The sequence below is a fragment of the Strigops habroptila genome, chromosome 7, assembly GCF_004027225.2.
Source record: "Strigops habroptila isolate Jane chromosome 7, bStrHab1.2.pri, whole genome shotgun sequence".
Classification (NCBI taxonomy): Eukaryota; Metazoa; Chordata; class Aves; order Psittaciformes; family Psittacidae; genus Strigops; species Strigops habroptila.
The window spans coordinates 63,716,047-63,729,951 of NC_044283.2; the positions used below are offsets into that span (position 1 = coordinate 63,716,047).

The following is a 13,905-nucleotide window of genomic DNA, read 5'->3' on the forward strand; positions in this document are numbered from 1 at the left end:
TATTTGGTACATGCTTTCTGCAAATTTGGATTAGAATACATTTAAAGTGTTGGTTACCCTTTTGGTGAGATTCTTACTTTTTTTTTTTTCTTTCTTTTTTTTAATTGCAAAAATAAAATGTTGGTCAATTTTAATATTGGAAAATGGGAAAAATTAGTTTTTTATTTACTTAGTGACTTCTTTCGGGTTTTTCTGAGACAAAAATCACCTTTTTAAGTTGGACAGAAGATCAAATGGTATCATTCCTAATTAAAGTGATACACAGTTAAACTTAGTTTATCTGTGTATCAGGATAGTAAATTAAAATGCATTAATGTCTTTTAAAGGATTTACATAATTAAGGAAAAATAAGCAGAGCAGGATGTCCTTGAAGTTGTTTTTTCCTTGTGGATCAAATCTTGTAACTGTCTGTTTCATGGATGCAAGTAGAATGACATGTACGAATATTTATTTTCACCTTAATGGGACTTTACACCTGTGAAAAATCACTTGTTCAGAAGTGTTTTCAGAATTTCCATTTTGCATATTTATACCTGAAATGTCCTCATGTCTAACCCTAAATTAGAGAAAGTGTACACTGAAACATTTTATCATCCTAGGAATATTGTTCTGCTTTTTGCTTGAGACATCTGATTATTGGATTGAAATTGGTAACTTTCTGACAAGCACAGTGACTGTATAGTGACCGAGTGCTTTCTCCCTTCCTCCAGCTTTAGTCTGAGCTTCACATCCTGAGGCAGAGCGGTTTGAGGCTGTAAACTCCTGATCTGTAAATGTCCAGACTAAGATACAATCTTAGAAGTCACTATAAAATAACAAAGCTCTGTGGAATGATCAAGAGATAAAAACCTCAGCCTGCTGGGAAGCCTATTTGATGCACAAGTCTATTAAGCAGTTTCAAAATTAATAAGCATCACCTGCAGCAACCAGGGATTATTGGCATTTGCTGTGGTTCTAGAAAGGAAGGAGCTGCAAAGCCAAAATGTGAGGAAGTGAATGAAAGGAGATAAACAGAAGTGTCATGTTGGTGATACAGTTATTTATACCTAACTTGGACTTTGTTTGCATGAAATATAATAACCTGTGAGGATTTAAAGGTACAAAGGGCTTGCATCTGTGCCCCTGACTGTTAACGAAAGGAATTTATTTCCTCGAGGGGGAGAGTTTGAGTTAATATTTCTTATTGGACTCATTAGAAAAATGACTTTACTGTTTTTCTGAAATGGAGTGAAACAATTTGGAGCTGATTTTACAGAGCATTTTTTGTCTCCCTACTTATTTATGGAGTAAAAACATTTCTTCTTATGTTCTAATAGTATGCCTTCTTTCTGATCCGTGGCATTTAAAAAGAGAAAGATGAAGGTTTTACTTCTCAAAATGATAACATGAGAGTTGAAAACTAGCAGGCATCAGGAATAGAGTTATGTTTCTTGCAACAGGTATGTTTGTTCTCTTTTAACAGTAAAAAGCCTCAAAGAATGCTTGAAATGTACAATGTGTTGGGAACAGAGAGGCAGTATTTCCGAATAAAGGAAGAAATGAATGGAATAAAAGATTAGGGGAGAGAGAGACAGAGACAGAGACAACTTGAACACATACATAAAATCCCTTCTGGAGGCCCTTATCTAATTGCCTCATTTATCTAGTTTCATTTATAAGCTCAGTTTTATTCTGGGACACTCTCGGAGGTTGTGTGAGAATGGCTGCAGAATGACCTAACTGGCAACAGGCTTTCTACAGACCTTTTTTTTTTTTTGTATGCCAATTCTCAGGGCAATTACTGCAGTTGCCCTTTTTATATCAGCATCTTGGGTGGCTGGGCCGGGGGTTTACTCGCTCTTTTTAATAGTATAATTTCTTTTGATAAATAAGCAGCTAGGATTTTTTGTGTCTTTTTTTTTTTTTTTTTTGAGAATACTTCTTTTCCATTGGGACTTCCTACGTACCCATGTGGGCTTACTGCAGATGCTTGCTTTCACATGATATAAAAGATGATTTAAAAATGAAGCAAAACACTTTCCGCAAACTATCTCCCTTCTCCCTCTAATCTTCACTCAGATTACTTCCTATTTTTGAAGTTTTGGTGGAATGACTCAAACATAAATTCTTTTTTTAACAAAGTAAACTGAAGTATTTTGCTTAAAAGGTATTTTCTGAGTGCAGCACAGCCAATATGAGTTTTTTCCCATTGATATAAATGAAGCCTGGATTTAATTCTTAGCTTTTACTGGAGTTCTATTTTCTGATTTCTCTAGTAAACTAAATTGTATTTATTAGTAAGATCAAAGCTCTAAGATCATGGTTATCCCTTCTCTACATGACTATGGCATATATATTCCTGGGGATCTTCAATTTAGGTACCACCCATTTTTAATTTTTAAGTCTCTAGGAACTAAGCAGTGAGAAAAGAACTATCACATCTCCCCAGCTGTTGAAAATAATGCATCACAGTGGAGGTAAAGTTGGGTTTATTTTAAAACGTATTTCATTAAAGAAAGTGTTAAAGATTTTATCTCTGTCAGATATTTAAACGTTGCTAAAATACTTCAGTGACTTTCTTGCTTTGCCGATTATGAAGAGTGTAATAAAACTGCTATGTGACAGATTTAGACAGCTGGCTCATTCATGAGAAGTTCACATTTTTGTCACCCACGTTGAATAAGGAAAGATTAGATGCTAAGGTCAATTTACAAAAATGGTTGTCAGGACATTTTTTAATTGTAAAACTTTTTGTGATGGAATTCAGGGAAAAGACTAAAGGCAGAAAGCAGCGGAGACAAAGAGCTGCTATTAACCTACAGATGCTACTGCGGGGTTCATTTTAAGATTGGTCACACTGCTTAGCCAATGAAGTGTTCGTGTGACTATAAGGGACCACCCTTTTCTGGGGTGAGAGGGCAATTTGGTCTTCATGCTCATTTAATCCCAAGACGTCTTTCAATGGACTGTCAGTTGAATCTACATTGTGCAAAATTATGCATGCACTTTTTAATGCAGGCCATTGTTCACTGAGCACTTAACCAAGATTTCTCAACCAATTTCCATTTGGCATGAGGTCACTCGAAACCCAGGCAAACATATATGGAAGGCAAATGTAATTTTCTGTTTGTCTGAGCTGGAATGCCTAAGACAGGGAAATGCAACTTTCTGTTATGCTGTAATTTCAGATTTAATACATACTAAATGAAGTCTGACAACTTTCTGTAAAGGAAAATGCATTGCATGTCACTGCCCTGGAGAGGTAACTTTGCTCCTGGAGAGTAATATGGCTAAAGCCTTTTAGGTCTTATTGCCTAAAGTGTTATAAATCATTGACGCATGAGCAGCTGCTTATAAGAACCATAGGATGTGCACACTGTGGCTACTCTGCTTTCTTTTCATAGGCAAGATTTTATAACAGCCAGGTAGTGCAAAGAAAATCTGTTAGTCAGTAAGTAGTGAGCAAAGAGACTGCCTGTAACGCCCTAGAGCTGTAGGTAAGAGGGCACCAGTTCTGAAGATACATCTACTTAGGCTGGTAATACTTTAGAAAACCTGACTATACATGTACACCGTATTTATTGATACATTTACGAAGACTCAATTTCACGTTAGCTCTTCAAGGAACATTTACATTTAAAGCTGCATTTGGTGAGACTCATTATACGTTTCGTACAAGTGACATCTTACACAGCCAACGTGTGCTCATGTGAGCTCTCGTCCAGGGATGCTCCATTCAATGTGAAATCGGCTGCAGTCTACTCGTGTATAATCTGGCCTGTCTTGTTACAGTGGAAATCACTTTATGAACACTTTTAACATATGCTGGAATTTTATTATGATTGGTTGGCAGTTGTTTTTTTTTTCATCCATCGTAAATGAGTACAAGTTGACACAAGGATACATTTCTAGATTAGATCCACAACACATTAAAGAGTGTGATTGCTCTCTCTTTCCCCGTCTTTCCAATTAAGTTGGTGAAAAATGTAACTTTAGTATTTTACAGGACATGGTAAAGCTGTCTCATCTAGGTGATGTCTATATTATAAAAATAAAATAAAATAATATAAATATGTAACATGAACCCAGTGCCCATCGTTAAATAAAATATATGATAAAAAGCAGACCTTCTAGGATGACTGGTTTTGAAATATGCGAATATAATTTAATTATTAAACACTTGAAACAATCTTGATATTAAGCTGCGATAACCAGATTTTTGCATCTATGCTAGATAAAGAAATGCGTAACATTCTGTAGTAGAGTTACATTGATGAAGGTGAAGGTTACAGTCTTACAATGAATTGCCTAGATAGGAATGCATCAAGGAGTTCTCAAATATTGTCTCGTGATGGAGTTCAGTTCACCTTAGAAACCGTTACAACTGGATTTTATTAAGCAGCAGTTTATACAGCGGTGTTTGAAAACTGCTCTCTCATCGCCATAATCAGCTAGGTACAGACATTCTGGGATGTCAAAGAATCCATTAAGACATCACGAAAAGTCCTTTGACAAAAATGTGATTTACAGTGGAATTACTTCGTAAACTATTTCTCATGAAGAAATAAATATTAAAAAAAATTCCACTAGCCATAAAACCTCATTTGTGATAGTGCGTGCCTGTGTATGTGTGCACGTATTGGCAGTCGGTACGCCTGGGGAGACGTACAGAAATATTGACACACACACAAAGAATTTACCTGCACATTTGTGGATATTATACTTAAATTAATAAAGTAAATCAAATCACCGGTATTTGTTGCAGGACAACAGTCTTTTAAAAATGACAGGATTCAAAACAAATGCCCGTTGAAAGTGTAGTTTCCAAATAGTCCCAGAAACTATACAATATAGCTGGTTAGATCCAGCAAATAGGATGTCATGTCTAGGATCTGATCAAGAATACCTGCCCTTGTCACTCTTCGGATGTTTCTATCCACTTGTTCGCACTGGGGGCCGAGATAGCCTTTTTTACATAAGCATTTATTAGGCCTTACACAGACACCTCCATGTCGACAGGCTGGGTCGCATTTTGCTGTGGGTAAAAAACAGTGATTTTCCAATTTGTTTAGAACATCACAAACCAAAAATATACAGTACACGTTCATTAAAGCTTTTCTAAACTTAGAATGATAAAGCACATAAATTAAAAACAGAATGGAAAGGATGAAATATTACAAGCTTTGAAAACATATTTTTTTAAGTTTAGAATATTAGAGGGAGGAAGTAATTTTGTATGTCTGAGAGGACGTCACCCAGGAGAGACTGTGATACTCAAATAGATTTTTGAAAAAGTCCAATTCCTATACTCATGCTTGATTTTGGAGTGCATGGAAGATCCATCTCAAAAGTCTTTGGGCTCCAAATGTTTTATCATTAAAAAAGAAAGACATGCAGCACATCTACATCTTTAAACAGTGGTTGTCTACCACATTCCATTTCTTATGCTAGCAACACAAAAAGCCCTGAAGTTGGTGAGACACTTTAGCACCTGACCATCTCCAGCCTAACAAGTACTAAATCTCAGGTCAACTCCTTTGTACACATAGAGCTCTGCACTACACACTGTGCTTTGCAGAGCAGACTACAATTGACCACAAAGATACACTCCTTTGGCTCTTGAATCACTTACGCATGGAACAGAATTGAATTTCCTTTAGGAAGAAAAGAACCAGAGTATTTTTAGAGATTTACATTAGACATTCTTTACTATGAGGGTGGTGAAACAGTGGAACAAGCTGCTCAGGGAAGTTGTGGCTGCCCCATCCCTGTAAGTGTTGCGTGGGATACTGTCTACACATTTTCTGTAGCTTTCTTGTACATTGCATTTATTAAATCATCTATCATAGAGCTGTAATTTTTTAAACAAACCAGATTATTCAAGACCCATTTATGTTCACACTGGAGATCTTTTTTACTTTTAAGTTCCACTTGGACAGGGGCTGTAGAATGGGCCTCATTCTCTAAACGTAGGAAACCTCTGACTGACAAGTGAGGACAACCAAAGTTGCACTATTTAGCCAGATTACCTCATCCATTGCTCCAACCTGCTTTTGTTGCACGGTTGTATGACGGTCAACTCATGAATCTTGCCAGTAAGATATATCATCAGTGATTTAATTAATTTCATTTAATTTCATTACAAACAAAGTCATTCCTGCTCATCACTAGAAACCAGGAGGTTGCTGAAATTTAAACTCCAGGCTATAAGGACCTTATAGCTGATTCTGCTTCAGCAGGGTTCTCCTGAGTGCCCTTCCAACCTGAATTATTCCTGGTCCATCATTTGATCCTTGCTTTATCTTACTCTGTGATTCTTTTACTCTTGAGTTCTACTGCCACTGCGTTAACCTTATCTCTTTGGGTAGGCATCGGCTCAAACTCACTGAGCAAACATGCTCAGTCAGAAGACTGCACTGGTGCACTAATAACACCTTCTGGTACCCAGGCTTGCTCTGGAAGATCTGCATAGTCCAGAATTGTACAGCTCAGACATAATCACAGTCTCTGTGACAAAGTGATAGGACAGCTGTGGCACTGCATGTTCATTCATCTCACCCCTTCGGTGTCATATCCAACACCTAGTTTGATTACAGTCACTTTTTCAAGTAAGTGACTTTTTAAAGTTACACTATGGCAACAAGATAGGACTTAATAAAAGCACTGTGATTAATAATAGATTACAGTAATGTTCTGGTTGTTAGCTGCTTTGTGATGATTTGTACATAGAATTCTCTTTAACAAACCAGAGCGATTTTATTCTGTAGGATCAAAAGTAAGAATGTACCAAAACTGAAGTATTTGCATTAAATTAGCAAAGTGCAAAATATGCAATAGTGACCTGAAGATCTGATTTATCACTTTTTCCTGACAAGGTGCTCCTGTTTGACACTGACGATAAAACTGCAGGTGAAAGCTTAATGTCCAAACAGGGAACATGTACTGATTGTATTTCCTTTTGTTTTATAGTCTTGGTGAAAAAAAAATAATACTTTTGTCTGTCATATTTATGCTATTAATTGCATTCTATAATGGTTCACAATGCATTAGATGTTTTAACTGTTGCACTTATCCAAACTTACTGTTCTCCTACAACTCATGAGATCAATATTTCTTTACCATTGTCTTAGAACTGATGGTCAATGACATACATTGAAAATTTCCCTCAGCAAATAATTAGAAGCAAATTATAACATATCACTGCTTTTAACTACTGCTATGAATCTATATACAAACCAGTTCTGCAGAATTCTCCTTCCCAGCCTTGATTACAGCAGCATTTTCCTGTGGGAGTGCAGTGCCCGTTCCGACAATGCCTTGAGCATTCAGATGTCAGTATCTGTGCAGGCTGAGCTGTTCTTTTGCATTCTTCAGGGACTAAAGGCCTGAATAAAAATATATGAACCAAACAGATAGTTAAAAGTTGGGGTCAACAAGAAAAACTTTGGGGTTGTTATTACAGGCCTGATTCTCTTTTATGGTATTATCAGTGGGAGAAATCTCTTCTAAGGGGATTGCTTTTTTTCTCAAAAACACCAATAAACATAGAGATATGTTACATTAAAGAACAATACAGTGTGATTTTCTCTTCTTTCATGTAACTGCCTTCAGAGGTCTACAAGATGAAATAACAGTCCTTGAGAATTCTTACAGCATAAACCTGGCAAACAAGCTTCCTGAAGAGCTTATCATAGGCAGCATATATCTCTAGATAATGTCATTATCAGACGTGCTAAATTCTACTGATTGCGTGGCGTTTCTTCAGAGAGCACAAATAGTCATATAATTCAGTCCAGAATCTGATAGTGTCTTTTTGCTTTCCTTGCTGATTTATATTTCTGTTTGTATGCTGGGAAGAGTAATCTGAACAGCAAGTTTTATGTCACACATAATGGCATACATAATAATTTTGCAAAAGTGTTGCCTCTGTCTGTGAATTGGATTCGACACGGCAGATAGTTTATTTCTATATTGTCATGAAATCATATTTGGATTATGCATTGTGGATGCTTACTGAAGCATCTGAACATCAGGAAAGACTTTTTCACTGCTGGCACAGGTTGCCCAGAAAGGTTGTGGAGTCTCCATCCTTGGAGATATTCAGAAGCTCTCTGGACATGGTCCTGGGCAACTGGCTTTAGGTAGCCCTGCTTGAGCAGGGGGTTTGGACCAGGTACTCCCCAGAGGTCCCTTCCAGCCTCAACCATTCTGTGGGTGCTTCTGTGAAATGCATGTATGAAGGAAACTGTAGGTCAGTTGACAAAATATTTCTGATACTTTTTTTTTTTCTGGGCTTTTTGGTGTCAAGTCTTACGTAATGCAGTTTTTTTCTGTCGATGTCCACAAAATATTTTGAATGTCCAGTAGCCTTTTTTATTTACAAAAGCACAACATTATCTTCCTTAACAAAGTAGGAACTGTAGTGTTCCTTCTGTAGCATTAAGTGTGTAAAACACCTAAGTGTTTTGACTTAAGCATGCCCTAACTGTTTATAAGACTATCAATGCTTTTTGGATGTTAATTGTTTGGGGTTTTTTTTGTTTGTTTTTAATCTAGCTGTGTATCATCATATTGGCCATTTATTTGCTGTCTGAGTTCAGCAGCTAGAGACTGATAGCATCACCACAAGGCTACAGTAGAGGTGCCATGTTTTGTCTCTGCTGTGGGTTTGATTGCACAGAAGTAAGTTTCGAAAAGAATGTCAGGATCTCCTAAGAGATCTAAACAAGTAATTGAATGGGAGAATCATGGCAAATGAAGTTAATTAGTGACAAATACAAAATTTCTCATTCTCATGCAAATAATCTGAACTACTGCCATACATTCCTAAGCTTGAAATTTGCAGGACAAAGATTCTAATAGTTTTGTGGAGAGCTCAGAGAAAGCATGGCTAAGTGTCCAGCTAGAATCCAAACAAACCAAAGCAAAATTATATGAGATAGAATAGAATAGAAAATAACATTGTTCATTATGCTGACATCAGTATTAAACCCCCAATTATATGCAAATAGCTGATATAGCAACTGATGCACTGATCATCCTGTCAGATAGTAAAATCCTAGATTGATAATCCTATGTGGAGAAAAGGATAGTCTTTGAAGTCTGAAGAAGGGGTATGATGGAGGTGTGGAAAACAGTGACAGAAAAAGACAAGGGAAATCGGGCATTCTTGCTTATCTCCCATTTCAACATCAGAAGAAATATAGAGGGAAAAAATTAAGCTAAAGAAAACAAAATTAACTAGTTGAACTCATGGCTTCTAAGATACCAGTGAAGCCCATGTTCTAGTAGGGTTTTACAAAGATTTTTCTATGCACAATGGGGCCATTCAAAGTAATATTAGATAGAGTAAAAATAATTTTAAAGAAAAAGAAGCACTCGTACCTAATGTCACTGAAGTCCCTAAGTAGCTGACTGGGCTTATATTCTCCCCCACCCACCCATTTTGGCATGCAGCTTGTTAATGGTACATTACAGAGTTTCTTGCATTTGTCTTTGAAAGAGAGTAATAGAGTACAGGCTCACTGGTTTGTTTCACTGTAGCACTTTCTCTGCTCAGTCTTAATTGCTACCATGATTATTTAAACATCCATACAGAATAACTGGTTCCCCAAAGATGTTAAGGACAGAAAGAATGTGTAGATGCACCTTTAGTGTAGCAAAATTTCAAAAGCGCTTCTGAAAATCAGACTTAAGGTCCTATATTATTTAAGGGCTTTGAAATATTTTGACACCTTTCATGCAGCATATTTGAAACCCTTTCAGGTTTTCTGTTTACATATTTCCACAGCTGTCTTTTAAATATAATGCATTAGGTTTTTGACCTTTAAGGAATTCCAGTTCTGTAGTAATGGTTGAGAAAGTTCCTACACTTAAAAACTGTGAGATTCACAGGCAATTCTCTTTTGGAAACAGTTCTACAAAATGATATGATTTTCAGTGGAGACTTGTTCAGATTTAAAAATATCTGTCTTCTCATTCCTACCTCTGGAAAAAAGAAGAATTTAAATTTGACCTGATTTCTTTATAGCCAACTGCATAGGAGATGACCTTCTTTCTTCATCTGTCTCTGTTAAAGCCCATTTCTTTCAAGTTATTTTAAATGGGAGTCTTTTTCTTGCTCAAAACCAAGTACAGTACTGTGTTTAGCAGGAAGCATAACCTCAGGGTGCTGAAGCATCTCTTGGAAGAGAGCTCCAGTGGCATATCTTTAGCAAAGAGTGACCTCATATGTCACATAGATATTTTATTTGTAAAGATAATAATTTATTTTATGAATAGTGGTATAGTATTTATCTATTATGGTGTTGGAATATATGGTTCTTTTTTTAATTTGTATTCAATTAGGGAGGCAGAAATCATACTTTTTTGTATCCAGCCAAGCATGGCCGGTCACTTTCATGATTTAAAGTTTTCTAGTGCTCTTGGTACTTGTGAATATAACCTTGCCCCTTTTATTCTACCATCAATCAATAATTTGCTCTAATCAGCCTCGGATAATATTTATTAATGGTGGGATGGAGTAGATACAAAGATGGAGAAAGTTCTGGTTGGCAGAGCGCCTTAGGAGAAGAGGAATAGAAATGCAGCTGCAGCAAAATCCTTCTTGTGTGTGAGAAGAATTACTGGCTTTCCTTGATTGTACTATGGGAAAAACCACACTTCTTTTTCAGGATTTGAATGCTGTTATGGTACCAACGTGTATCAAGAGAAAGTCTCTGCCCCACAATACTTACTTACACTTTGCATTCTTAAGGCTTTAAAGGGATGGAAATTTTCAGGCTTAGAGTAAGTTGAAGTGAATTTCACAAAGTCTTCAAACTGACTGTTGGGACCTGATCTTTCCAGCAATTAGACAAGCCTATGGTTTTGTTTATATAAGTAGTGCTTCGCTGTGTCTCCTGATGTGGAAAATGGAGGGGAATAGATGGAGCCATGCTGAGGGCTGGAGAGAATTTTTTTCCTTGTCTCCCTCAATCTATAAAACTCAAAAGGGTACTGCTTGATTACTCTTACAGTAAGCACTACTTGGTCCGCAGAAAGTCAGCCAAAAATGTAGCTGATAATGACTATTTATACGGTCTGTACAATTCTAGTTATCTTAAAGAGCTGTTCATATATACAGTACAGTACAGTATATCTTGCTTGTTAAAACATGCTTTCATGAAACTGTATAACAACTCGAAATGTATGGAACATGGAGGAAAAGTTGTACTGGGGGCTGGGGCCCTCGCTGGGTCCCTTTGCTGACAAGTGAGCTGGGAATTCTTGGCTGTGGGATGTGTAAAATATTTTTTGCTGCATTACTGTAGCTAGTGTAAGAAAGTAGCTTCTGCTGCTAGTTTAGAGGCACATAAAAGTCTAACATGCTTTAATAGATTAAAACTCATCCTGGAACTGCTTAGGCTTTCATGCTTGCTTTAGCGCATCTCTTCACAGTTCCACTAAAGGCACAGAGTGATTCAGTTGCTATATGCGCTTGCCTGTAACTCAGACATACATAAATCAATGCAAAGGGAGGGTCAAATTCAGCAGTAATACAATGGTACTGAAAAGAAAACAATTCCTCCTTCATGCCTTTGACACAATATCAAAAATCTCCTTTTCTCCCACTAAAGTGAGAAAAAACACAAAACTCCTGGATGTTCACAATCAAAGAAGGGGTATGGCCATAGAAATCCTGATTATGATAAAAATATAAGGAAAAAATGTTGTGCTCCAATTAACTGCACACAGGATATTAGGTATGAGAATGATGCTTAAGTATATCACCAAAATTTGTGCACTAGTTGTTTGGGTTTTTCCTTTATAAGGGAAAATGTCAAGAAAAAATAATTTTGTTTCACTACTTGTCACAGGCTAAATTTACTACTTGTCATAGAATAAATACAGCATCTCTTCAGGTACAGCTTCTAAAATTAAAAAGTATACCTTTAGTCCTGGGAGAGATGCCAAAAGCTCGTTACTTGTCTCCAGATTTACTACATGGGAATAATGTGGAAAAAACTCATGGCTTTTAAGATTTAAACTCAGCAGCATATCAAATTTATTCTTATATGGTATACTTGTTCATGACCTCTAGTCTTAAGAAATTCTGTCATGTTTGAAAACTAGTCCCTAGTGAAGCCTGTATCAATGTTAATAGCTAAGAGGTCAATGCAACTGCTAAACAGTTTGTATTACTGTCAGGGTGGTCATGAAAACAACACCTGCTGCATGAGCACTTGGCAGCTGGGTCAACAGGCACTGTGGGAATTTATCAATTTAGGGGGCCACTTGCATAACACTTTGACTGATGAATTGGGAAAGACTGGCTTACTGGGCTAAAGCTGCTCTATTATGTGTGACTTTCTTTAGGATGGCAGAGGCTTCCTGCAGGCTCCAGAAAATAAGCAAAAGATAAACTGAGCTGTTTTTTCCTTATAAAGCGATAAAAAGTGAGAACTCCTTAATAGCCAATGCTAGAAAGACTTAAAAAAAAAAAAAGGAAAAAAATCCCAAACCAAAACAAAAACTTTTACAGTCAGTGAGCTGTGATGTGATTGAAAAAAATCCTTAGGTTTTTCCATCGTAGTTACAAAGGAGTTTTTGTGAAGTACTTCTGTAAAGTGAAACTCTCTAGACTGGTATTCGCAAAAAGCTCTAATTTCTCTTTAGTGTCTCTTATGGGAATAGTAACTGCATGTGGGTAGGTAAATGAGATAAGAATTTTGCATGCTCCGGCTAAACTAAACATCATTAGACATTAATTCTGGCTTTCCATTCCCTCAAATGACTTAAGGGATAGTAACTTTCTGAACAGAAAGAAATCATATGGCCCACCTGGGTTGGTGAGAGCATTCACCAACAAAATTGGCTCACTCTACAGAGAGTTTCCAGTAGTAGCTTCAGAGTATATCTATAACCCATCAGACCTGAGTATCTTGATGCAGATTAGTCTAATACCATATGTTTCTGTGTTTCCATTTCCATAGTAATTAAAGCCTTCAAGAGGGCTACGCTTTCATAAATGCTATTATTCTATCATACCACCAAACGCTCTAGACTCATAGTAAAAAATAAAACCAGCAGTGTTTTTGTAGAGAGCCCGAATGATGTCAAAATGAGGTATGACCTAGATATTGTCCTTTAGTGTCTGAAATCAGTCTGTTTGGAAATAGTCTTCCATCGGAAATCCCAGAAGGTGATGATGGAAAGGATGATAAGTGGAATTACATACTCTGGAGAGGCATGAAAGAGGAGTGAGGTGGTTTGAATCAAGTTGAAGTTTCAATCCAATGGAAAGCAGCTATTCTGGCTGATGATATGAAACACATTGAAATCCAGATCTGTAAGGTGTTAGGAGAGGAAGAGGAAATCTGAAGTGTGCAAGGACACTTACTTAAGCTCTGCCCTCTTCCATAAAAATCACCTGCTGGCTTCAGTAAGCCACCTTGAGCAGAAGAATTATTCATCCGCTTTGGAATCACCATATCAACAGTGGCAAACACTTAAAACTTCATAGGGGATACAGCACTATAAGCGTTTCTAAGTTTCAACTGTTAAATGGAAATCTTTTGCATTGTCCATCAGTTTGAATACTCCTCTCTGACTCTTTAATTTTTTCTAGAATTTGGAGATAAAAGTGATAATAATATAAGTATTCTAAAAGAAGACTTACAAAGCCACATTATGACTGTTCTGCCACTTTCCAAAGTTTATTTTCTTACTTCTTGGTCTGCCCCCATCTATGGTTTTCCAAGAACAGGTGGTAATAATGTTTAAAGTACAGCTGATATGAACCTATCAACAGATCTTTCTTATTTAAATACACATTTTTAATACTGTCGACAGCTGATTTTCTCCTCTCGTCATGCTAGAAAATGATGAGGTTTTGTTTTCTAATGGGTTTGCCTTCTATTTTCTCTGTTACTGACTAACTGTAAT

The 13,905-nt window shown here is 36.8% G+C and overlaps 1 protein-coding gene across 1 annotated transcript in view; it reads right to left on the reverse strand.

Moving 5' to 3' along the window:
• Window positions 1-1,892: 1,892 nt before the first annotated feature.
• The window catches only part of HHIP (hedgehog interacting protein), a 73,853-nt gene continuing 61,840 nt past the window's right edge, over window positions 1,893-13,905 (reverse strand). The window contains exons 12-13 of the mRNA XM_030493095.1: window positions 7,216-7,364; window positions 1,893-5,014 (exon numbers count right to left, since the gene is read on the reverse strand). Coding sequence (XP_030348955.1) covers window positions 4,821-5,014; window positions 7,216-7,364 — 343 coding nt within the window. The 3' untranslated portion in view covers window positions 1,893-4,820. The remainder of the gene's footprint in view (window positions 5,015-7,215; window positions 7,365-13,905) is intronic.